The 25,266-nt window shown below is 35.6% G+C and overlaps 2 protein-coding genes across 4 annotated transcripts; one reads left to right on the top strand and one right to left on the bottom strand.

Annotated features, from left to right (window-relative positions):
* The first annotated feature begins 6 nt into the window (after positions 1-6).
* LOC105452578 (probable RISC-loading complex subunit BRAFLDRAFT_242885) lies at positions 7-2,984 on the top strand. Of its 3 annotated transcripts, XM_011693819.1 has the most exons (5): positions 7-98; positions 183-448; positions 532-662; positions 1,387-1,807; positions 1,901-2,984. In XM_011693819.1, exons 4-5 carry the CDS (start codon positions 1,460-1,462, stop codon positions 2,591-2,593), a joined length of 1,041 nt encoding a protein of 346 aa, XP_011692121.1. In that variant the 5' UTR covers positions 7-98; positions 183-448; positions 532-662; positions 1,387-1,459; the 3' UTR covers positions 2,594-2,984. The 3 variants fall into 3 exon arrangements, with proteins under 3 accessions (XP_011692121.1, XP_011692120.1, XP_011692122.1); XM_011693818.1 differs by lacking the exon at positions 7-98 and having other exon boundaries at positions 173-448; XM_011693820.1 differs by lacking the exon at positions 7-98 and having other exon boundaries at positions 173-448; positions 537-662.
* On the bottom strand, positions 2,894-24,408 carry LOC105452585 (dynein heavy chain 5, axonemal). Its single transcript, XM_011693834.1, has 34 exons — positions 24,319-24,408; positions 23,686-23,919; positions 23,469-23,617; positions 23,046-23,269; positions 22,595-22,872; positions 22,245-22,418; positions 21,932-22,161; positions 21,536-21,735; positions 20,805-21,028; positions 20,506-20,681; positions 20,202-20,384; positions 19,662-20,060; positions 19,190-19,440; positions 18,661-18,912; positions 18,232-18,377; positions 17,875-18,111; positions 17,573-17,801; positions 16,563-17,236; positions 15,552-16,357; positions 15,187-15,394; positions 14,619-15,005; positions 14,307-14,479; positions 13,876-14,242; positions 13,439-13,633; positions 13,202-13,340; positions 12,821-13,097; positions 12,169-12,610; positions 10,502-11,868; positions 6,258-9,835; positions 5,876-6,102; positions 5,229-5,540; positions 4,665-5,116; positions 4,219-4,513; positions 2,894-3,656 (listed from the first exon to the last, which is right to left on the bottom strand). Exons 1-34 carry the CDS (start codon positions 24,406-24,408, stop codon positions 3,270-3,272), a joined length of 13,962 nt encoding a protein of 4,653 aa, XP_011692136.1. The 3' UTR covers positions 2,894-3,269.
* Between the last annotated feature and the right edge of the window lie 858 nt (positions 24,409-25,266).

The following is a 25,266-nucleotide window of genomic DNA, read 5'->3' on the forward strand; positions in this document are numbered from 1 at the left end:
AGTCTCGAAACGTGGATGTAGCCCGGACACTCGTGAATGTTGCTACGTAGTTTACATCCACTTCTTCAGGTGGTGTTAGTGCACGAGGGCATTTTGAGGTAACAGGCAAAAGGCCATCATGTCCTCTCACTCAGGTTTCTCTCTGACTATGAATGTAGTTTAGTTTGTTGCGCACTCCGCAGTGACGCAGTCCGCAATCCGTTGTCGGGGATAGTCGGGAATGGTCGGGAACGACGGGACTCGGGAGTAGACGGGAACGTCGGGAACAGTTTACAGAGGAGAGGGTTCTAAAATATAGTGTCTTCTGTTCTGTGGTCTTCACCGGCTTCACCTAACAAGTAACACGTTGTCGGATGTACGGATAAAAACAGGAAGAGCTGTTTTTACATGAATACCGGTCTTCCTCTATCCTTCCCAGTTCTATTTGCCTGATAATTCTACATTCGAGGTATGTCTTTGTGGAGAAAAAGGTGATAACGTGATACCACGATTATTTCACACTATCGCTGAATCGTTACGTTCTTGTTTCAGCGCAGTTATGTAAGGATAGGCTTCGACTCAATTTTTACATGAACGGAGAAGAATCAGATGAACAGCGTGAAGCGTGAATATTTCGACATATTGCTCTAATCGTAATCCGCTCGATTGTTTTAAACGTCGAGGTAAGATAAATTCAGAATTCATTCATGTAAATTCTACCGCTGATAAAATCACAAGATACCCTTTCTCTCAAAGCTATTATTTTTGTTTGTCTGCTGTTTATTTGCATTTTTTTTTTGCACTCTTTCTACATTTAAAATGAAATGAAATAGTTATATGTCGATAGTGTGGAAGAAAGAGAAAAAAATACAAAATATAAAAAGTATAACCAAGTATAAACAGATCTCTGTTAATAGAGTACCTATAGTTAAGAGTACCTAGTTGGTTTTTTTTCATAAAACTAAAGTCAGGCACACAACATATGTTTTCTTGCTGGATTACTTGCGTTTTGAAGAATGTAGAATTTCTAGTAATTTACTAAAATGCGATCTATCAAGAAAAACATGCACGTTGCCGTGTGACGTTGACTTTCAATGACTAATTCTTACTACAAGTACAATATAAATAAAACTACAGATCAACGCTTGCTACAAATGCCCTTTATATCTTTTGATATATTTGCGTGTTCCATACACCTGCTGTTTATAAGTTGCTATTTATTTGCATTTTTTTGCACTCTTTCTTTCTACATTTAAAATGAAATGAAATAGTTATATGTCGAAAGTGTGGAAGGAGAAAGAGAAAAAAATACAAAATATAAAAAGTATAACCAAATAAACAGATCTCTGTTAATATTAAAACACAAGCGTAATTATTATTTTCAGAGTGTTTTCTTTTTGTTTGCAGCAAGTACATACGGATAACTGCAATTTACAAATAGATTATTAAAAATTGGGTAGCAACGTTAAATCCGATCGACATGAGTAAAACACCAGTTTCCATTCTCCAAGAGATGATGGTGAAACAGAGCATTACACCCGATTACGAGTTGATACATGACGGTGGAGGACGTCATGTGAATACCTTTACGTATCGTGTTACATGCGACGGTCTCAGTGCAACTGGTACAGGTCGCTGTAAGAAGGATGCCAAACACGAGGCCGCTAAAGCTATGTTAGCGGAGATTGCTGCACACAGAAATTATCCACAACTGCCAGCTGCTACCACACCAACGGTGTCTCCGTCAAGGTCACCGTTCCACTCCGTTCCTCCTCTACCAAGGACATCGGCAAATGTACCTTTCTTCAACGCCGTAGGTGAATTACAGGTAATTGTCTTGAACTCTTATAATTTATTATTAATATTATATAGTCACGTGCCTCGATGGTTTTATTTATTTTACCGTGTTCCTCTTTTTCAGGAACTTTGCGCCGAGAATAATTTAAAGGAGCCAGAGTACACTCCTATCCGGGATGTTGGACCGCCACATGCTCGAATCTTCACTATTCGATGTAAAGTATCTAATTTTGAAGAAGATGGAATAGCAACTACGAAAAAGCAAGCAAAACACTATGCTGCGAAAGCAATGATAGATAGAATAAGGGGTCTCATGAATAATTCGAATGATTCCTACAAAGAGAAAAATGGAGAGGAATATTCTCCAAATTCATCTTGTAATTCGACTATTGACACGGAAACGTTGAATAGAAATGCGGAGGAACGTTACCGTGCATTGGTTAGAACAAAAAAAGTCAACTTGGGTAGTAAATTATCTGAATACCACACTATTTGGAAAGACTCCTTGGAGGTAGATAAGCGTAATAATATATTGGAACAATTAGAATATAATTTTCCCAATGAATTTCTTGATAATGAACCAACTACCTATGATACTGTAATTGAAAACGTATCTGAATTAAAAAGAATACTATTAGAGATTGATGTAATGGTTCAAATGAAGGACATAATTGCGGATAATTGTTATGTGATGAAAGCAATAGAGCTCAATACTTGTCCTTTTCTCACGCAGATTGGTATCGGAAGAAATGATGTAGAAGCATCTTGGAAAGCATTATCTCTATTAATAAACTCCGTAAAATTACTCCTATCGTAGAATAAGAAATTAATAAAAAGAATCAAGATACAAATCAAACTTAAATATTAATGATTTGAATAAAAGTTTTTTTTTTCAACTTGACATTCTTTTTGGATAGATACACATTCAAAATTATTTTAATTTTAATAAAAAGTATAAAAAGTAAAATTTTTATTTTTAAGTCTAATATCCAGAGTTTAAAAAAATGTTATTGCATCTCTTAAAGATATGGAAGTATTCTTGATTTAAGTATGTAATTGATAAGTATATTTTTATGAAATTACAAAATCTAATCAAAGAAGGCTGTTACTTTTTTTAATTTTGATTTATAGCGTCAAAGATGTAATATAGAGGTGATAATTATTGTGTTTTGTAATTATTTTTAAATATAATTTTACATAGACAATAAGCACATGATTATTACCGAATGTAGTGTGTGGTTTAGTTTATCAAATAATCTATATTTTTGTACACGATTATTTACAAAAATTGTACTTTACATATAAAATAAAAGAATAACTACATTACATTTTTTTATTGATTCCTCGCAAAAAGGAATAACACAATAAATTTATATAATGTACAAGTTGATATAATTGCATCAAATATAAGTATCAAATGTAATTTTAAATAATTAATTTTTGAATAATTTAAGTTGTTTCTTTAATTATTATACGCAATTATATCAAATCTTTTATTTAATGTCACATAACAAGGCTACACCTCGAAGTGTCCAATGCCGGGGATTATAATCTGTTTCAAAATCGATCGAACCCACGTATTTCGCGTCAGTTCTTTGAGGCTTTCTATATATAGGGCATTCATATAATTTCGGATCTTTACCAGCGGTAGTATTTATTGCGAAAATATAAATAACCGGCATTTGTTCGTAAAGAACCTTCGGTCTACTCTCGACGAGTTTGCCGGCTTTTCGGTCAAGCGACGCGCCTTCCAGGAACAAACCATGAACGTAAACTCCTTCCTGAGGCTGACTTTTAATGTCTTCTTTATTATAGCGCGTAATAACGTTTTGCAAAACTACGGAATCTAAAGCCCAACCCTTATGCGCTCTGGTCACTTCCTAAAATTCATTTATTTGATTGAAGTTAAAACAAGCAGTAAAAACTAATATACATATATATAATTGCGACGAAATTAAACTGTAATTAATATTTATTGCAAATTTTTTGTGTTTTCTAGGACTTGATATATTTAACATTATAAACTTTATATTTAATAGTTATGCAAAGTAAATAAATCTAAATTTTGTTATAAAATACGTGCAGCTATAAATTTACAGCCAAGTCTATCGAAAAAATTTTGCACAGTGTTAATTATAAATTTTGTCATCTACATATTTAGTATGGAATTTGACAATGTTGGCTCAATGCTGGCAGAGACATAACAAACTATTAGATTAAATATATATATTAAATGTATCTATGTAAATATATTTTTGTCAGATATATAATATGAATTAATTTATTAGCTTTGAATACAATTAATATATATTATTTAATTGTATAATTGATTAATAAAATTTATAACAAACACTTTACAAAATCTTTTCTACAGACTTGACTATAAGTTTATTAATACATAATAATTATAATAATTTATATTAATACAATTTTAACACTCACCTGCCTCATTGCCGTTAAAAATCCTTGTGGATTAAAAAATCCAGTCATCCAAAATACTTTCGGACGGCCATGAATGCACCATTGTCTGAATTGATGATCTCTTTCTAAAAGCTCCGTATACCAGAAGCCTAAAGTTGCCGATTCCCAAGATATTTTCAACCACTTGTCTGGGATACGTGCGTCATACATCGCATCTAATGATTTTCGCAATCCTTGACTCATTACTATAGTACCTTCGATAGCCAGCTTCAAATCCGTTAAAGTACTTCGTACTTCCTTGATGACTCGCGAAATTCTGAAAAGAATCGTCGTTAAAAAGAATAAAAGGAGGAATAATCTGCCCTATCTTTTTTTTTATAGGATTTTTTGTATAGGATATACAATATTTTACAGATAACATATATTTAAATTTATTTTATGTATGAGAAGTGAGGAGGAATATTTACCGGTCTATTTCCTGTCTTAAAAAAATGTTCATCGGCAACAATGGGCCCATTCTTTGAAGCGCTTCTTTCACTTCAAAGGAATTGTACTGCTTGGGTAATTTGGACAGCATATCACTGGCTAATTTATACACGACGTTCTCTCTAGACTCACCCCCCTGTGCACCACCCTCTTTAGGCTGTACATTAAGAATCGCATCGAGTATTCCTTTCGCTGTATTGATCTGATAAGTAATATCGGCGTTCGGATGTAATCCGAAGACCTCCGGGGTGTCGGTCGCGGGTAAACTATCGATGTAGTCCAGATATCCCTGAAGATTTCTCGTCTGAGGTACTCTGTATCCTCGATAAAATTCAAAGCCGGGTCGTAATAATACGTCGCAAAACCAAACATGCGTGAAAGTTGTTAATAAACGTTTGTCAAAATCGTCCGTGACCCTACCGCCGTATTGGACCTACGTGTAATGATATTAATAAATGCAATTTGATAAAAAATATATATAATATAAGAAATGTAACATATATCGTTTTATTTAACGAAGGTTAAAAAAATTAATAGATCGAAACCTCTCCGAGCATATAGCAGACCGTCGGCCAGGAAACTCCCTTCTTAGGATCCATATCATCCAAGTGATTCTGGATGAATTGAACCGATGCTGCAAAATCTGCTTGATTAAATTCATAAGGTATATTCCAGCCGAGCGGTCCAAATTTTCTTCTCTCTTGCACCACAGTGTGTAAAAATGCAACGGCGTATAACAAGGGCGGCCACTGCGATTGAGTACTATAATCCAATGCGTCTTGAGTTACCGCTTGATAAGTTCTCTTTAAACTGGCTCTTATGCCTTGAGGTGGCTCATTCGTAAATTTAATTGCCATCTGAAACATATTAATTTCTTATATTTATAATGTATTTATTCGAATCTGCTTTTTTCCATTTCTAATACAATAATCGATGTTTAAGTTAAGAGTTGGTTACTCAAAATAGCACGAAAAGTTCAAAAAGAATTTATTCGTATATATATTTTTTAATTCAGTCGTATATCATCAATTCTGAATTAATTTTCAGAGTCAAAAAGAATTTTTTTTCTAGAATTTTTGAAAACGTTTTCTTTTTACATCTAAAAATAAACTCAGAATTAATGACGACTGAATTTTTTTTTAATTCTTTGTGCTATCTGGATACATTAAGAATTATAAAATAAAAATTCAACCTGTAGCAAACCAATGGGAAATTGAGGGTGTACTTCAGTTGTCATCCATAATCTGAACACTTCGTGAACAGTTTCTGTTTCAACAAGAGCATCCATTACTTCCGTACAGAAAGGCAATGATAGATGAATATTTTGTAACAGAACCCAGCCACCTGTACTCATAGCTTCGCTAATCATCCTTCGAGCATGGAGCTCTTGGCCTTGTCCCATAGATACTAAATTTAATGCTATAATAATATCAAAAAAATATCGTTATCAAATACACTTTCCTATATTAAAAAAAGATTTCAAATTTTCTTGGTGATTTTAATTTATCCCAAAGAAAATTGAAAAAATTTTGAATTTTCTTTGTGATACATAATTAATTAAATTGCTAACTTACGAATCGTTTTTTGTTTGGCTAGTGCTGTAATTTGAGGACTCGGATCGGATCCTATAGACAATAGGCATATCAGTGGCGTCCTAGGTTCAGACTCTAACCACGTTGCCTCCAAATCTAATATCTTAGCCTCCCCGTATTCTTTACCCAACGATTCCGTGATATACCTTCTCGCCTGGGATAAAGTTCGATCAGGGCTCCACGATCTGATGAGCAATAATTTCCGGAACACATCGAGACTTTTTTGATAGCCGCAAGGCAAATCTTCCTCTTCCGGCTTCTCTTTTTCGTACCACACCCTCCATTCCTTTTCACTGAACTCAATTTTCGTTAGTATATCCGAGAACACTTTTAGCCTGCTTATTTCGACTAAATTCAGCCACGTTATGTCGAGTATCCATTTGAACGGTTTCGGCGTTACTGCGTTAAGATCTAAGGACGCTCCACCTTTTATAAAGGCGTTGAATTCTGCATGGGAAATGGCGCCTCTGTGACAATCTATCTTCATACCTAGCATCAATGTAAATAAAGATTTGTGCCTCTCGTAAAGACTTCGCAGAGTGAACGCCCAGACTTCATACGTGAGGTGGCGTAGAATAATGTTTATCCTCTCGGAAGTTATAGGGCTCTTCGTGGATTTCGTAATTGAATTATCGAAGATCGTCAAGAATTGCCTCAACGAATTTTGATACATCACATTGACGTTGCTCATTTCGACTATCAGGAAATACAAAATCGAACCTCTCGACGCAACCGCGCGAAACTCCTCGCGTGCCAAGGTGATCTTTTTCTCAGTAAGAGCGGACACTTGCAGCTTTTCGTTCACCGATTCGGCCGTGGTTTTGGTTTCTCGAAGGACAGTTATTAAAGCCTCATCGTCCACCAGAGAGCCTTCCGACGATGTAAGTCTGTGTAATAGCGTACCTTCGAGTTCCTTCATTGAACGCTGATTGGTCATGACCGATTCGAACAGGGCGACTCTTTCCGCCTCTAAATCGGCTTTCTCCATGAGTATCACTCGACCTAACAACTGATCTTCTAAACCTAGCATCGTCACGGTGAAGTCAATAATCGACGTTTTCGCGGATATTTCTGGACTGTATGCTGGATTCGGTAGTTTAGTGGTGATATACAACATGAATCCTGGCATTACGTCACATTCCTTATCCCCGACGATGACCTTCTCGATAGATCCTGATTTAATAAAATTCTTTTCAAGTACATTATCGAGCACCGGATCGAGCTCTTCCGCAACGTCCTCGATTAGCAGTGGTCGGCCTAACGAAAGACTGTCCTCGAGATGAGTTCGAAAATACTTATGATTTAGCGAAGTAATCTGCAACTCGTTCGTGCTCTCCTTATTCTTAATCCACATTTTTCCTTGATTCTGAGGATCGACAAGAAGCGGATAGGACGAAGATTTTGTAACAATAAGCGCATTCTGTACGGATAACTCGTCGTTAGGCAATCCCTGAAGGGTCCACTCCGACGTCGTTGCCGTGTCGACGAGCATATTTGTTATATTTAAATTTTTAGTGAAAGGTATAGATTTGGTAGTCAATATATTCATCCACGCGGTCACCAAGCTGGCTCGATACTGTTGATTATAAGGTCCGCAGTATGACAAAAATCCAGTTGCCAACAAAACGTCCCCGACCAATCGTCCCAGTTGAATCTTAAATTCTCCACTTTGCTCGGTCCATCGAATCTTCTCGCCGCCTAATCCGTTTATCAAAGCGGTGGCAGCTGTCATTTTTCTCAGACACACGTTCGCGGCTTCCGTCAATCTCTGCTTCTCCGCTACCGCGCTATCGTACTGCTCTTTGACCATCTGCAAAGCCATTTCTCTTTCGGATAATTCCCGCTCGGCGTTCGCCAGATCCTCCATTGCGAGTTTCAAGCGTGCTTCTTGCAGCGCTAAATTAGCTTTTAAAGGTAGAACTTCTTTGTTGACGGAATGGAAGAACGCCATGGCCTTGGTCCACGATAGCAGACCAGCAACGTCACCGCACACACGTCTAGCTGTTTCCATATTATAATCCTCCATCTTGAAGTACGGTTGCAGTAGCTCAACCATCTCGTTATTAATTATGTCCTTCGGATAATTCTGTAATTGTAATAAAAACGTCGTACTGGCCATGAGTTTCAAGGATTCCGCCCAGGAGGGTTTAGGGCACGGCGCAGCTGTGTCAGGTACAACGGATCCGATTTTTCGTTGGAACAAGATCAGTACACAATCCATAATTCTCATTATCAGATGAGGTGGTCTGCCTAGCTTTCTCACCGTTGCTATGTGAGCAGGTTTGATGGTATTCAGAGCAGCTTCCGCTTCTTCTAACGCTGGTTTCGCGGCCTCGAGCTTTTGCTCGGCCAGTGCTTTTTCATCAGCTATACAAGCCACCAACTGCTCCGCTTTTTCCTTCACCTTTTGCACTTGATTCTTAAAAGCTTCAGCTTGCATTGCTCTCTCGGTCACCTCCAAAAGTACCGTCTCGGCTTTCTCGGACGCCTGAACCAATTCCTGTTCCATTACGGCTAAGTCTCTCTTTAGGATCTCGACTGATATCGATGCCTCTTCGAGTTTCGCCAATCCTGTATCCATTCTTTTAGCCCCCTCGCCGAGTTCATGCTGCTTAGATCGATAGATGTTTTTGTATCCACCGATAAAATTTAAATAAGACTTCGGAGTCACGTGAGTGGCGCGCCGAAATCTTTGGAAATACTCGACCGATGTTTCCGAAACGATATCTTGTATGGATCCCAATGCGTTCACTAGTTCAGCCTTCACGTCGTTAGTACAAGCGATCTCGAAATCATGAAGAAAATGTTCGGCGACCAAAATCAGAGCGTCCTTCGGCCAAGGTTGGAACCAGTCTATAGTGCATCCTGAAATGAGCGCCGGAAAACGCTGGGCGCGATTCCGGAATTTTTCACCCACAGGAGAGAAGCAGAAAACGACGTGTAAATTTTGACACGTTCTTTGCAAAAAGAAATCCATCACCAGTTCATTATTGAGAGTTCTCTTAGGATTTTCCCGTCGCAAGATAGGCGTTAATTCTGAGATAATTTCCGCTTGCTCGTCACGCGTAAATAAATTGCTGATAACTCCGGAGCTCAGAATATTATTTAGATATTCGAGGAAGCCCTCCTCTTTGATGTCGAGATCGGTGAAAATAAATGTTGTACCTTTGCCTTGAGCGCCGCAAGTGCGGTACAAAAATCTCAGGTCTTCTAAGAAATTGGCTACGTTATAAGATCTAGTTAGAGTGATTTGAAATGTCTTGTACCCGGCAATAAAGGAGGATAACTTTGTAAGACTCTGCTTGCCAGAACCACCGACACCTACTAACATCACATTGCCTTTCGGATGTCTAATAACTCTAGATATCTTTACTAAGTGCAGCATAGCGTCAGGGAAAAATACTAAATCCATTCCAGCGCCTCTCTGCATTTCGTTGAACTGTGCGAGAAACATGTCCAATCTCTCTCTTAACACTTGAGGATCATAAACAGGTTCATACACTTTCGGGAGTTCTACATCTGCGTCTTCACCTTCTTCGCCGGTTGGTTCTGGAGCATCTCTGTCGTTAAAAAAAATCTTGTTAATTTTGCGTAACATATCTCTGTTTAAAAGATCCGACAGAATTAGATAAGAAAAAATGTATACAATTTCATCGTGTTTTTGGTTCGTAAATGTCAGATTTGTTATCTTTTTTTACTCTACTTAGTATATAATTTAAAAGTCATTTTAAGTAATGTTTATTTTTGACCATATTTAGTCAAAATTGATATTATCGTACAATATTTCTAGTTTACGTATGATTTATTATGTAATATTTTAATTTTAGAGATTTTGTATCTTTTATACATATATAAATAACTTTAATATTTCTTACAAATATATAATAAAATATGTAACAAATCATAATTTTCAGTTTGGATTGGATAACTCAATAAGTTATATAAAAAAAATATATACATTCAAATTTGTATTTAAGTATATTTAATATTTACGTAAGATATACTATTAAGAAACGAATACGACAGAAATAAATAATTTCTCTTTAGTAGCTCAAATGTGAGTTCGACAGAAATGATAACTTTACTATAAAATTAGGTAAAATTTTAATAAAGTCTACTTTAATGTAATTTTAAATCTATTTCTATCATTATTGAACCTTTTAAGCAGGAATTTTCTAAGTTACAATGTTGATAATTTTATTTATTATAACTAACATTACACGAACCTCATAAAATCGACGAATGTAGGATTTTGATCCAGCATATTTACGTATTTCTCTCCTAGAACGTCTGCTACAACGCTAATTAGTCCTTCATCAAACCAATTCTTGTCACTCTGTAACGTAAGTCTGTCACTGAACACCCGTGTACATTCGTGTTTCCAAAGCAACATCAATACGCTTTCCTTATCGATGACCGTTGACAATGTACCGACCATACCTTGCCAGATTCTCGAGAGATCTCGAAGGCTAAATACATAGTGAAACTTCGCAGGCGTTGGCAACAGTTTCGCCCGTGTTCTCTCCCACAGTATTCTAGTCAAGGGAATCATTTTCTTAACGAGCTGACGGACTTCTTGCGAAAATCCTCTTTTAACATTGTAATGTCCCTCGCCCAAAACGCTAAAAATTCGATCGATCGATGCGTCGTCGGGTAAAGTACAATTAAAAATACAAAACTGTCTCTTGAGTCTCGAGGGGATGTCGTTCCTTCCGCCTCCAGGCTGGCACATGGCTGCTAAGAAAGTTACGTCCACAATTGCGGTGAAGTCACCGGGTTTCTCGAGGGAGTAAAATCCCTTCATGTCCATAGTCTGCCGGACGATCTCGTTGGTCACCTGATCACCCCATTCATTGATCTGCGGTAAATTTATGTCATCGATAAAGATCAACATCTTTTTGCCGCCTGGTGGTCCGAATGTACTTCCTAAACGCTTTTCCACGTAACTCTCAATGGTTTTCTGGAACTGATACGGACTGGTCGCAGAGCTGAAGTTGAAGGACCGACTCAAAGTTGTATCCGGATTCGATTTTTTCATATATGATTTCATCATGACAGTTTTCGCGGACCCCTGCTCGCCTATTAGCAACACAGCTTTATCCTGACGGCCGATCAGGTCGATCAAATATTGAATTCTCACGTTGTCCGGTATAGGCACCAAAACGTTACTGTAGTCAGGCGTCGAATATTCCGGATAGACATAATTGGTCACCATACTGGTCCACGTATCCCACATGCCTTTTTCAGTGACGAAGAAATCGAATACAGTAGCATCCAAGTACCTGTCGGAAGTCGGGAGATCCAGAGTGTCAAAGTTCTCTCGAAGATACTTATCGTACTTTAGTCTGTCGGTAGTTTCTAACAATGCTCCTATGCCCCACACTAACGCGAACACGTAAAGACGTGTTAGATACTCCGCCGTTAGGGGCTGAGGTTTCTCCATGTCTTTTTCCATATCTTCCATATCCTCGGTCTCTTCTAGTGATGTCTCCGGAGGTATCAAACCTTCCAGCAGGCAAAGCATTTGCCGTACTATATTGCATTGCAAGACATCGATAGCGAGTATTAACGTTTGAGTGCTCCATGAATAGATCTAATAGATTAAAAATTTATTTATGTCAAAATTAGCAATATGATATATTTATAAGATTTATATTATTATTTAAAACAATATAAATTTTAATATACGCTTATAATTAACAAAATACAATTGGTCTAATTATTCTGTTATATTTTCAATTTCTATTTAATTAATAACGGCTAACGTGAGCACGTTTTTCTTGAGTTAAGGAAAAAATAATTAATTTTAATTATGGTTAAAACGTTAAAATTGCATTAAAATAAAAATATTTAACATTAAAATTAAATCTACAAAAGATAGCTATTAATTTACCTGTGCAAAAGAATCTGTAAATAATTGTTCGAGAACTTCTTGCTCCAACGACGATCGTGATTTTAGCCAAGCAATAACAACTGGAGTCCAATCCAATCCTGAGGAGCTCATGTACACCATACCGTTTCGCGATACAGTCGCAGGACTTGCGTTATCAATATTATGCGGTTCGAAAATAATTTTACACGTTGGCGCCATTGACAATCTATCGCCGTTAGCCAGAGTCAAAGTTTTATTATCATCCAATACAGAATTTAAATTTTCTATCCAAATACTGTCAACAGGACCGTCGAGCACCAGCCATACATGTTCACCCTTTTTCAATTTCAACGTTTTACGCCATAAAGCTGAGAAAATCCCGTCTGTCCAATCATTCGTGGCTACATCTAAACGGCCGAACATTTGAGCGGCTGTTATACTTTTAGGATTCATTCTCATTTCCCTGTAAAGTTAAATAAATTACAGATACCCATAAATTCAGTAAAAGCGATTTTATAAATGACATTATCATTGCATTTCTTAAAAATTACTTATTAATTGAGAAAAATTACAGAAAAAGTTACAGTAAATCTATGACATTTTATGCAATGTATAAATAAAAATGCTACATATATGTATATTCATATATACATTAATACATATTGTGTATTACCTATGGGAATTGCCACATTGCGTCAATGCTTTCATCAAAATATGTATACAAGTAGTCTTGCCGGCGCCGGTCGGACCTAACGTCATAATGCCATGCCTCACTCTTTGCGTCTCATACAGCTGTATTAATTTAAGCACCCATGGTGCATGATAAACCAGTCCGGCCTGCTCCACTTGTTCATTAATAGCCGCTTCCAATTCAGGATACGATGTTTTCTCCAGGACTTGATTGGGGAACAGATCAGCCACGAGAGATATGAAGAGCGGTTCGTCCTCATCTGCAGAAAAAATATGTCACATGTTTCAGCATATCTGTGTATGTACATCAGCTAACCAGTTTACGAGTTCTTTTTTTTTTTTTCAAATTAATTAGCATAATGACCTATGAGTTTCGAAAGATTCATGTCTCTTAAAACGCGCATGACGATTGTACTTTCTGTATCCTTGGAATTGACTCTCTTCGCCGCTCCTAAGGTTCTTAATACTGACAATATATTTCGCAAACCGAAATCGTAGTGAACCTAAAAATCAAAGCATCGCGAATATCATTTTATAGTCATACTTCTTTTGAATGTCTTTCCTTTATCTTTCTCTCTCTTTTCTTAATGTATACAATTACCTGCTTGGTCAACTGCTCTTCGCACAGTTTATAAAGAGTATAAAATTTACGAGCAAGAGTAATATTCTCGAGAAATCCACAACTAGCTAATTTTACACGTATAATAATCTGACGGTCAGGTACCATCATAGCCACTGTGCGAAACTGTATCTTCAAATTCTCCGGCAATTCTTTTCGTCCCGCATATCCAGGATTCTATAATTTACATTAGCATTAAAATCTTTTTATACACATGCGCTAATCAATTTGTTCAGTTTTTTGTGACAATATTATAAAAAAACATATAAGAAAGCTATATAAATAGATACAAAGGAATTGTACATGTATTTTATACATATATAATTTTGACAAACTTTGTCATTTAGAAAAAAAAATCTGTATATAAGTATAATTTTTGAATTTAGTTTTAATTGCGTTTCTTATTCTGTTAACATTACCATAGTAATGAATATCCCAAGCTCTGGACACATGTCGACTTGATCTCCGTCCGTGAAGACAAACTGCTTCTTCTTTTCCTTCTTCGCGGCGAGCACTACAGCAACTTGTTGTGCGGCAACGGACAGAACTGGCAATTCAATTCTGTTGAATTCATCGAAGCATCCCCACGAGCCGCTTTGCGCCAATCCTTTGTAGATGCGACCTAATCCGCGATAATCCATTTGATCGGAGCAATTGAAGACTACGACGTACTTTGCTAAGGTCTTCCCCATGTCTTTTACAGTTTCGGTTTTTCCGGTACCCGCCGGACCGCAGGGAGAGCCTCCCATTGACATTGATAGGGCTTGCGCTAATGTTATGTAACATCTAAAATACGTAAAAGTTAAAATAACACGTAAGTTGTCGTAAAATAATTGTTGATTGCATTTACCTATCGGTCAATGGCGTAATGACCAGTCTCTCAGTACATCCTAAGTATTCATTTTGATAAGTAAAAAGAACATCCGTGATGCATATAGAAGTTTTGTCGAGATCTTCTTTAAAATAAAACCTGCACTGCTTCAACCATTCAAAGTCATTCACGGATCGCACATTCAGACGACACTGAATAAATGGAATATGTAATTACTAACTTCCGCTGTTGCATCTAAGATTCTATATATATATATATATATATATATATATATATATATTTCCGATACGCGTTGTATCTATAGAGCAAAAATTTAGTTTAGCAACGTACCAAAATGTCGAAGATATCACGTTGATGCACATGTATAGTAATTAACGTTTCAAACTTAATTCGTTCTATCTTAGTAAGATCTCTCGTGGTTTGATCGATTAACGTGTTCAAAAGATCGAGAAACTTATTGTTCGTTTCCATCATAATTTTTTTGTCGGCGCGAGCTTGCGCCAGGGCCAGCTCGCCGTCCCGCGTCCAAATCATTTGAATACCTAACAAACCTATCTGAGCGGGCATTTTGTCGAGAAAATTTAATAAATTGAAATTTGCGTCGTTGATCATGCTGTAGCACTGACGGATGATAGAATGCAAAGAAAGTTGCGACGTTTGTAACAGCTGCATCAACCACGTTTCCACAGAACCTTCTGCTCTCACTGCTCTCTCCAGCTTTATAAAAAATTGTAAACAAAATCGATTTTAAAAATTTATATTAAATTATATAAATCTAAGAAAAATTTTAAATTATCGTATAAAAATATGGAGTTAAAATGAAAAAAGCTGACCTTTTAAAAAAGATAGTAATATATGGGGATTGTATAATTATTATTTTTTTGTCAAATATGCATACCTGTATAGTTTCACCTTCTGATGAAATAATGGCTGTCATTTTATTATATTCAATATCATGAAATTTTACGTAGCGCGTATTATCGAAAATAGAGAGCAGGTGATTTTGTATAGTATGAGAATCAGACGCTTGGCCAAGTATCTCCAAAAGCGCAGGGTCAGACACAAAGAAAAACCTTGGAAACATCATCCGCTTCTTCTCCAAGTATCTAAAAACGTCACATTAAAATAAAAATTATATAAAGATGTTCTCGATATGTTACATTAAAATTTGCTGTATTTAAAGTAAAAGTTACGATCAAAAGATTCCTTTTAAGTTCACTAAAAAGGAAGGATAATTACAATCATTAATAAGAGTATACTTACCCACTCAGAGATTTTTGACATAGTTCCAATTGCTCCTGCAAATGTGGCAGAAGCTGCTTCAACAAGTCATCGCCCACGCAACAAGGTACAACTCCCGGCGTCTCGTGGGCACGTTGCATGATCTTTTGCCAACTTTTGTCGATTTTACTGAATCTTTTCGCCTCCTTTGGCAGTTGTTTTGCGATATCGCCGCCTACAAACACCGCCTCGAGATAGACCCACATGTTTTGCACAAGTAGCCATCTCTCGAGGATCTCGTTCGTGTTAGATAAATCAGAAAGCCACTGCTGTATCTGCTTTCTAAATGGCGCATTGTAGCGATTTGACATGAGCGAGCCGAGAACCATCAAGCTGTCTTCCAGCTGACTGATAGTTTCCGCTGTTGTGTCTCCCCTGAGCAGCAATTCTCCCCTGTTGTTAAAAGTCATAAAAGTCAACTCGTGAGACGACCATTCGTTCACTACTGTTCTCAACTTGGCCTCGATATCCTTTTCTTTCATCGCCGATATACAAATATCTTCGATATCTTCTTTGTTCTTCAAAAGCGGCGCTTCAAGAATATTTTTAAGACAGAAACCCTCGCTCTCGAGTTCGAACAAATATCCCGTGACTTCTACGATTCTCTGCCAGTGACGTGGTTTCATTGCTTTGTTTGCCATTAGTTCGAGAAGGGGGCACATATCGTTAAAATCGTCAATTGTCTTTTTAAGCGCAAAGAACGCTGGCCATTCCTTCAACCCTTTTGGCAATTTGCGACAGCGATTTTGAAACTCCATCAGCTCATTGTTTATTTCTTCAATATTGACCTAATCAATTTACATAATTTATGTAACAATCTCTGTTTAATACACCGATAAGAAAATTTCCAAAGAATTTTTAAAGCTTTACCACTAATAAATTAAAAATTAAAAATAATAGATAACATTTAATTCATACATTAAAAGATAAATTTGTAGATTGAATGTATTATAAATATTCTATATAAAAAACGGCGGTGGCACGATTTCCTACCTCGCCCCATGGAATATCGTAATAACTGCTGACTCTGTCGATGACGTCGTTGTAAAGTTTATACAACTTCTGCAATAAATTCAACTCCTTTCTGATTTGCGAAAGCTCCGGGTAATCTGTGATAGGCAAACCGAAAAGCTCCTCGCCGCTTTGGTAGGTCTGCAGCTTTCGCCACATACCGTCAAACCTGTTCTGGAACAATATTTGTCTGTCCGAAGCGTCACGAGGGCTCAAACCTGGCTGCATCGGCCCGGATGATCTGTACTCTTCGCAGTACATTTCATTATCGGTACGGAATTTCTCGAGATTGTTTCGCAAATCGTTCTCGAATTGCGGTTGCAAATTCAACAGCAAGACGTGACTCTCTTGCGCTCGTGCCAACAGGTTCTGCCAGGTGTCTCTCAAATTATCAACCTGCTCCAAGCATTCCTGATCCACAGGCACCTCGTATCGCGTGACTATGTTGAAAGCCTCTTCAATGGGATCAATCTTGAGCTCCATGTCGACCTCTTGCTCGCGAATCTTCTTCAGAGTGTCCATAATGAGACGTACGTCATCCAGATCGCGAATTTGATGATCTAGTTTACGATCCATTTCGTTTATGAGCGCATAAACGTATTCCATTTCACGACGATACTTTTTCTTCATTGCTTGACCAATTTTATGTGTACAACCTGTGAAAATTGTTAAATCAGATAGTCTGTTGTTGATGTATATTGATGTAGGATAGAGGTAGGAAATAACTCAATTATTGCCTAAATCTTTTGATAAAATTTTCTTAACTTTTCAAGAATTTTACATATTTTTTAAAAGAAAAGAAAAAATATATAATGTATCTGCTAACTTTATATTCTGCATTTTTTTATGCATTAAATTATTTCGTAAAATTCTTATTATTTATCTTTAGAATTAAAGACAATTTTTTAAACATGTTACGTGTATAAATAATTTAAGACGATCAAACATGCATAATTTTAATATTCAAATAATATTACATATTACAGCGTTACCTTTGATTTCCGTATAGACACCATACTTCAATTTTTCCGTCGATACAGCGATCGATGTACCGAATATGATCATATCTGGCTCGGTGGCCAATCGATCTTCAAGTTCGCTGTGCTTGCGGAGAGTAGTTTCAAATTCTGACAAAGAGATTTGTAGCAATTCTCGCATACTGCGCTCGTTTTTCCACAGAAACTTATACGGTTTCCAACGATCGAGAAATTCTGTCAGATCCTGTAAGTTTAACGTGACAATCAATTCCGTCGATAAGCGAATGTCAAAAATCTCACACTATTATATTACTTACTTGCCGCAGTTCCATTGTGCAAGTGCTCAACAAGCCGAGAAGTTTAATGATTTCCTTATTGTCCATGACCATCGTGTAGAAGTTTCTTTCCTGAACTGGAAATACAGGTCTCTCTTCGGAGAGGATCTTATAAAGTCGTCGCCTTCTGGCTTTCGAATCTTCCGGCTCTTCCTGCTTCTGCTTCGCGGCATTACTTTGCGCCCGCATAACAACACTGGCCAGACTTCGTTTGGATGCATAGGGAAGATTTTTCCACATGCTCTAATTATCAAATAATATAAAAATCAAATAATGTGTTAGATACGTCAAGTTTTAAAAACTTTAATATAATACTTTTACCTTGCTACCTCTGGAATTCCATTGGGCCACTCCTTTCGCGACACCCGTAATAACTTTTCCAACTGATGTCAATGCTTCTTGAACATCGTCCAGGCTTGGCTTGACTGTTACTGCCGGAATCATCAATGTTGCGTGTAATAAAAACACCGGATTCGGAGCTGTTTCTATAAATACAATTAATTTTAAATCCAATTGTGAAGAGATTTACTTCTAAATAAATATAATGGACAATATTTTTCTAAATAAATTTTTAAAAAATGTAAGACAATAAAAAGATTTCTTAGCACGCGGATCTTTTATATGCGACAATTTAAGCGATTTTATATGCATGTATTTTATCGAAATTTAGATATAAAGATTATTTTAGTTTAATAACATAAAAAAGAGAGAATAATCTTTTTTGTTAAATGAGAGAATAATATCTTAAAGTTTTATTTAAGAAATTACCTGAATCAAGTTCACGAATGAATCGTTTTCTGATCGCATCTAGAGATACTCTAGTGACCTTTATCAACACATCCACGATTTTCCTAGAATAATATCGTCTCATCTCAGATACCGCGTTTCGAACCATGTCTTGCATGCCTTTGGGTAAACTACCGGGTATTGCCAATAATTTATGAGGATCGTCGAAACAATTCCATACCACGGACCAATCTTGTTGAATTGTTTGTTCTGTTGCTTCCTCCCCTTCTGCTCCTTCATTTAAATAGAAAAGATGAAAATTGTCTTATAAGAGTAGCTGTATATTGTTTACTATTTTCATATAATAAATCATGGTCTCTCATAGTTAATTAATCTTCAAATATTGTTAAAATTGCAATATTTGCCCAATAATACACAGATAAGTATTACAACAAGTGAGAGATATACGATTTTTATTTATATATTTAATATGCATTTGGGTTAAAAAAAAGATAAGTAATTCAATCTTAGCACAGAAGGTCAAGATTAAAACTAAATATATGCAGTATACCTTCAGCAGTAAGAAAATCAAATTGATTAGAATTGGCGGTGCTCTTGAAACTATCTGTAGCCTTTCTAACAAGCTGCAATACTTCTTCTACCGCTTCTTCGATCATTGTGCTTTTACGATGCAAATCTATCGCTGCCATCCTACATATTTCCTCATTCTTTTCTACAAATTCTTCTATTGTCCATGGTTGATCGGATTCGGGCAGAGCATGTAAAGTTACTTTTTGCATGCTCTCCAACACTTGCAAAATCCTAGCACGACATATCATTTATTAACAATATAATCTAAATGTTTTTCGGATGCTTTATTGGGCAAAAAGATAATTATTTACCAATTAACTTATAATTAGTATTAATTAATTATTTATTTATTGTGATATACTTTTTAAACATAATATTAATTTTATTTTATTGTTCAAAAATTTGTTTATAGAACAAGAAGTAGTTTTTTACTTATTTTACTTTCAACGTACCTATTATCGTATACGTCGTGAACTCTTGTGATAAGAATGTCGAAAGTTTTGATCTGCTCTTTCGTATTCTGACAAAAGTCTTTCCAATTCGGCTTGGTCCAGGTCAAAGTTGTTAATCCCGGTTCTAACAAGGATGCAACGCAAACTAAATGCGGTAACAATAATGGGCGAACTTCTAGTTTGACGCGCTTTGCGGTGCAAACGAATTCCTCGATCATAAGCTGAAGAGAATCCGTGACCAGAGTAAAATAATCTCTTTTCGCTAATATTGTTAGTGCAACAATTGGGATCTCCAAATTTACTTTTGCTAAACAATCGGCTTCGCGAAATAGAAGAACGACTCGATTTTCCAGGTTGACTTTCACTTTTGCGGATTTCTCGTCGACTATAAGCAGCGGTCTGTTATGTAAAATTAATTTTTTTATAATTATTATTTAATATAAATATTTGTAATGTGTATATGTTTGTTATACATATATGTTTATACTTTAAAAGTTATTTTAAGAAATTAATTCTTAATTATTGAGCTTGAAAACTGACTGTTTTAAACAATCCTCGATGACCCAGGAATTTTGATGCGTCCAAATCTCAGCGATATCGGTCTGATATTGTTTTAGGATAACAATTGCGTGATTATATCTTTTCACCAAGTCGGCAGTCAACGGTAACGTCTTCAAAACAGGATGATTTGACACGGATGCCATCAATTCGTCCAGATGTACCCTAATAAAGTTTTTTTTTTAGAGAATTGTGCGATTTTAAGACTATATCTGTTAATTTGTATAATTTTTAACATTTATTTAATTTGCAAGTAATTGCATATACACATAATTATCTTGCTTACTTCAAAGAATTTGCCCAAGTCAATCGTCCAGCTATAGGTGGCATATGTCTCGGTAATGGAGGATCATCTCTTTGCCGCTTGAATAGTCTCAAAATTCGTTCAATCTCTTTATCGCAATATTTCACAACAATGTTATATTTTTCCTCCAATTTTGTAAGCGGAATTTTTTCGCTGACCTTACAGTATTAAAAATATTTAGAAAAAGAGCATTTATATATTTTAGAAAAATAGTTAATATCAAGATATCGGGTGCACAATACTTCTTGCGGATTTATTAAAAAGTTGAGTATATTTATCACCTTTTCAAATCGCGTTAAAAATCGTATACCCTGCGGCGTTTCCCATACATCGGCATAATTTTTTTCAATAATCTCGCCGATGTTCTCTTTCAACGTATTTGTCTTTGCCATAAAGTCATCGTAATCGATATCAAAGTCGGCGTTTCTTGGATCGAGATAATCGTAAGACTTGCTAGTCGCAATCTTTTTAGCTTCTTCGAAAGTCTTCATAGCTTCCTCTAATGCTGCAAAATTCGACATAGAGTAATTTATTTTATGTAATTAAAATAGGCATTCTTTTATCATCATCGCTTCAGTTAAAATTATAACAAAATTAATCTTAATAATTTATGATTTGTATTGAAATGGAGAATTGTAAAGATAGTTTTTTTTTAATCTTAAAATCTTAAAAATAACGCCGCCGTTCGGAACCGGCGTTAAACTGTAGGTCCCGTATATCTGCATAAAAGTGTAAATAACGCACATCGCAGAAATACGAGCAAAGGTCACCATGCTCTGACAAGAGTAGTAGGAGATGAGAGAGATAGATAGTTTTATTTAAAATTATTGGCGTAAGAAAAGTTAAACTATTAAATAATGGAAAATTTATTTAATTTTTATTATTATTAAATTAAATAGTATACTATTATTAATGCATTAATTTAGAGATTGCTAAAATTTTTAACAAATATAGATTTTGTATGTATTTTATATAGTAAGAATTAAACGTTAAAGTTAAAGGTACGTTATACCTTCTCCGAGAAGCAATCCTTCCATTCGTCTCTCAAAGAGAGTTTGATAATCCTGTATGAGATCAAACATAGTGAGAATCTTGCGAATTCTAGCACAGAAAGCATCAAATCGGCCAAAGACGTGAGTTTCTGAGAAGGAAAATTCTTGTTCCGTAACGGCTGGTGAACATCGAACCAGTCTGTATGTTTCTCTATAAGCTCTTAAATAAAAATTAAATTCCATTATTTATTTCCTATGTTTCTTTGCTAATGTAACAGTATTAGAAATATGTATTTTTAACTAGACTTTTTAAAACTCTTAGAATGCTGGCAAAAATATAATTTAGTGATTGGAAATATAACAGAATAAAATTTATTAACTCTTGTAAGATTACTATTTGATTTAAAATGTAATACTTGTTTAAACGTAGACAATGTTTTAATCTCGACCGAACGGCCACTCGATCTTGGCCCCAAATAATTTCCCGGCCTCTTTTCGTAACGTAATCTCGACAAGCAACAATCATCTGATTCGTAATTTTGATCATTAGGGAACTCGTCCTTTCCGAAGTATTATAATATCTTGAGACACTGTATATTAATCGAACAGTCTGTAATAATGATACAAGCGAATCCCGCATTTTCACCTGTAAAAATTCAAGTTTATAATTGCACGCAAATTATAAATTTATTATATATGTTCTTGTTTTATAAAAAAGAACTAATTTACAGGATCATCGAGGTAGAGACAATGACAGCACTTCTCCAGTGCTTGGATGAACTTTGCATTATCTTTCGCTTCGTTATAACAGTAAGTCACTTCATCTTCTGCATCGACCCAATCTTTAATTAACTTCGAACGTGCTACTTGTAGACACAGAAGTGACATAGTGACTTCGTGATCCTGGAATTTTTTTTGTTTAAAAAAAGATTTATAAAAACACGATTTATTATATTCTCATAATATAATTCATGCAATATTAATTAAAATAAAAATAAATAAATAAAAAACTGTATTATAATTCTGTAATTTAATCGAATACTTAAAGTTTTACACAGGAACGATAGAAATGGCAAAACCTGCAAACGATTAACCAGTTGACTAAATTGTGCACCCCGCCGTTTCCAATACTCGAGCTCTTGTTGCGGTCCAGAAACATCATTCTCTCGTTTGACTTGCTTACTCTCCGCCATAAAATCCTTGAGTTTTTTTATCCATAGTCTCACTCTTTCCTCAATTTGCTCCACGGCATTCTCCTTCGCTATAAAAGTCTTCGCTTCTTCAAAGTTGTGCACTTCCGTCATCATTGGCTCGCCGTCGCTGAATATACCGCCATCAAGCGCTACCTTTTCGCAAACTTTATAAATATCACGTAAATTTAATCAAATGCTCAATCATAGCTTTAAAAAGAAATATTATTGTCTTTGAAACATTTAATTATAATTACTTGTTTTTAAATTTCTAACGATATTTGTAAATGTTATTTTGAAACTGATATAAAAATTTAAGTTTATAAGTTTGCAAAAGTACCTTTAAGAGCGCTGCAAAAAGATCTTAAGCCTGGTAACAGGAGGCTCTTAATCATCGAACAGTCGTCCTCACCTTCCGCACCAGGATGCGCTAACGCATCCATGAATACTTGCTCCACAATTCGCTGAATGGACGTTATTACTCCTACCTTCATCGTATCTATCACACCCGTGTAAAGGTCCTTTTGAAATCCTTCTTCTGGTAATTGCTTAGACACGCTGATTCTACATAAATGTGTGTTTAAAGAGGAAATAGAGATTTAAGTTCTTAGTAACTGTTTTTAAATATTTTAAATATAAAATATTGTTCATAAAAAATTCTTTTGAATATTGCAGAAATGTGATAAATAAAAAGCATTATGATGCAATATATAACATTATAATTTTTATTTTAATTAATACATAACATTAAAATTTGAATTACCTAAACATATAAATGCAGATGCCTGTGCAAGGCACTTGCCAGCCATCGGTTAGAAAAAGTTTCTTTTTCGGTGGCTCCTTCGTCTCCTTTTGTTCCTTCACCTTTGATGCTGCTGCGTTTGGGGCTGATCTAGAAGTAACAGTCTTCGGCTGTACCTTTAATGAAATTTTTACGATTATTTTTGTTTTTAATTGTCAAGCAATAATCAATTTTTTACCGTATCAGTCGGTGGTTCTGGTTCTTCAACCTCCTGATAGTACCAGACAAGAGTAGATCTCATATGCGGCACAAACAACTGATTGATTTCGTCCAACATGTCATTTTCGAAAACATGGTCCATGACTTCGTGACGCGATAACTGCGTTGCGTCCATCAAGAGTTGAAAAGCAAACTCTAAACGGGGGTCCATCTCCCCCCGTCTGGCTTTTCTCTCGCATTCTTCCCGTCGTTTCTGTAAGCACGATATAAAAAATATTTTTTTAAGTTAAATTTTAACAAATAATGACACAAAAAAGCTTGACAATTATTAACAACATCCAGGTTAAGTTCAACTTTAATTATTAGTTTGATTATAAATAAATCTATACTCACTGCATAGTTTGAATAAAAAGCTTAATTTATAATTATTTATTATTAATGACACAACAATAAAAATATTAATGGCGTAAAAAATTAAATTTAATATATATATATATAAAATGTATATAATTTTTTTTTTATTTGTTGCGTACAATTATTGGTGTATTATTATTAATAATAATTTATAGTAATTTTCTTCCATTATATTCTAAATACCACTTGTACAAAAACACGTAGAAATCAAACAAATTTTGTTGCGAAGAATCGAGACCTGGAGAACATCTTCAGGACCTTCCTCATCGCTACCCTCCTCGGAATTATCCGATCTCTGTTTGATGATCTGCGGGCCTTGTACGAACATGACGGACCAGGTGGAAAATGACACGTGGTTGAAAGCTCACTGAGCGGTGAAGTGCAAGCTGCACCGTAAGCTACCCCTCAAGCTCGAGGCGAATTTCTACGAGCGTTATAAAGTGGTGCGAGGGGATGGCTCACAGTGCCACGGTTTCGTGTCTGGCACCGCCCTTCGACGCATTGTTCGTGTCGTGTGGGAATTTCCACGCGATTCTACTCGTCAGCTAGTAGTCAATATCACTATAGGCATCGTAGATGTTTTCTTTGCGAATCAGCAAACACATTAGCCGAACTTACTGTAGATATAAGACCTTTATGCAGACGCGTATTCGAGTTGCTACATTGCTTATATGAAATTGTAAGAGTTAAACGGTCTGTAGAATAACGGACAATAGGTAACACATAATATAGCGAGGCAATACATATTCTAACACGCGGAACCGATTTCGGAAATGATTTCGGAACACGCGAAACCCCAAAATAGCTATTGGTCTTGGGATCTTCGCATTTTATATTAGATCATTAGAGAATCATTAGGATCTTATAAAGTAGTAGCAATCATTATTCATTTTGAAAGTTGCAAGTTCTTTATTTATCATATTCGTGTTTCAATTAATGTGACGTTTAGAAGATTCAAATATTACATTCGATAATTGCGATAAAAAATTTTAAAAATTATATTTATTAATCACGATGAAAGATTAAAAAATACACTCATAATCGGCGTAATTAATATTTGTATAAAATTATTTATATGCGTATATAACATTTTGTAAGTATTCTAGAAAAATGGTTTATAAATTAATAATAAATGCGAATTAAAACGGATCATCAATCATGGATAATCATATTGTTTAGACATGCA

The sequence above is a fragment of the Wasmannia auropunctata genome, unplaced genomic scaffold, assembly GCF_000956235.1.
Source record: "Wasmannia auropunctata unplaced genomic scaffold, wasmannia.A_1.0 LD336029.1, whole genome shotgun sequence".
NCBI classification, from domain to species: Eukaryota; Metazoa; Arthropoda; class Insecta; order Hymenoptera; family Formicidae; genus Wasmannia; species Wasmannia auropunctata.

Bases quoted from the DNA above. Each gene is read 5' to 3' on its own strand.
- LOC105452585 (XM_011693834.1), bottom strand. From the start codon at position 24,408: ATGTTCGTACAAGGCCCGCAGATCATCAAACAGAGATCGGATAATTCC. The intron at 5,117-5,228 runs GTTTCGATCTAT...CATTACACGTAG, and splicing joins TCTGCTATATGCTCGGAGAG to GTCCAATACGGCGGTAGGGT. The intron at 3,657-4,218 runs GTGAGTGTTAAA...AATGAATTTTAG, and splicing joins TTTTAACGGCAATGAGGCAG to GAAGTGACCAGAGCGCATAA.
- LOC105452578 (XM_011693819.1), top strand. From the start codon at position 1,460: ATGAGTAAAACACCAGTTTCCATTCTCCAAGAGATGATGGTGAAACAG. The intron at 1,808-1,900 runs GTAATTGTCTTG...CCTCTTTTTCAG, and splicing joins ACGCCGTAGGTGAATTACAG to GAACTTTGCGCCGAGAATAA.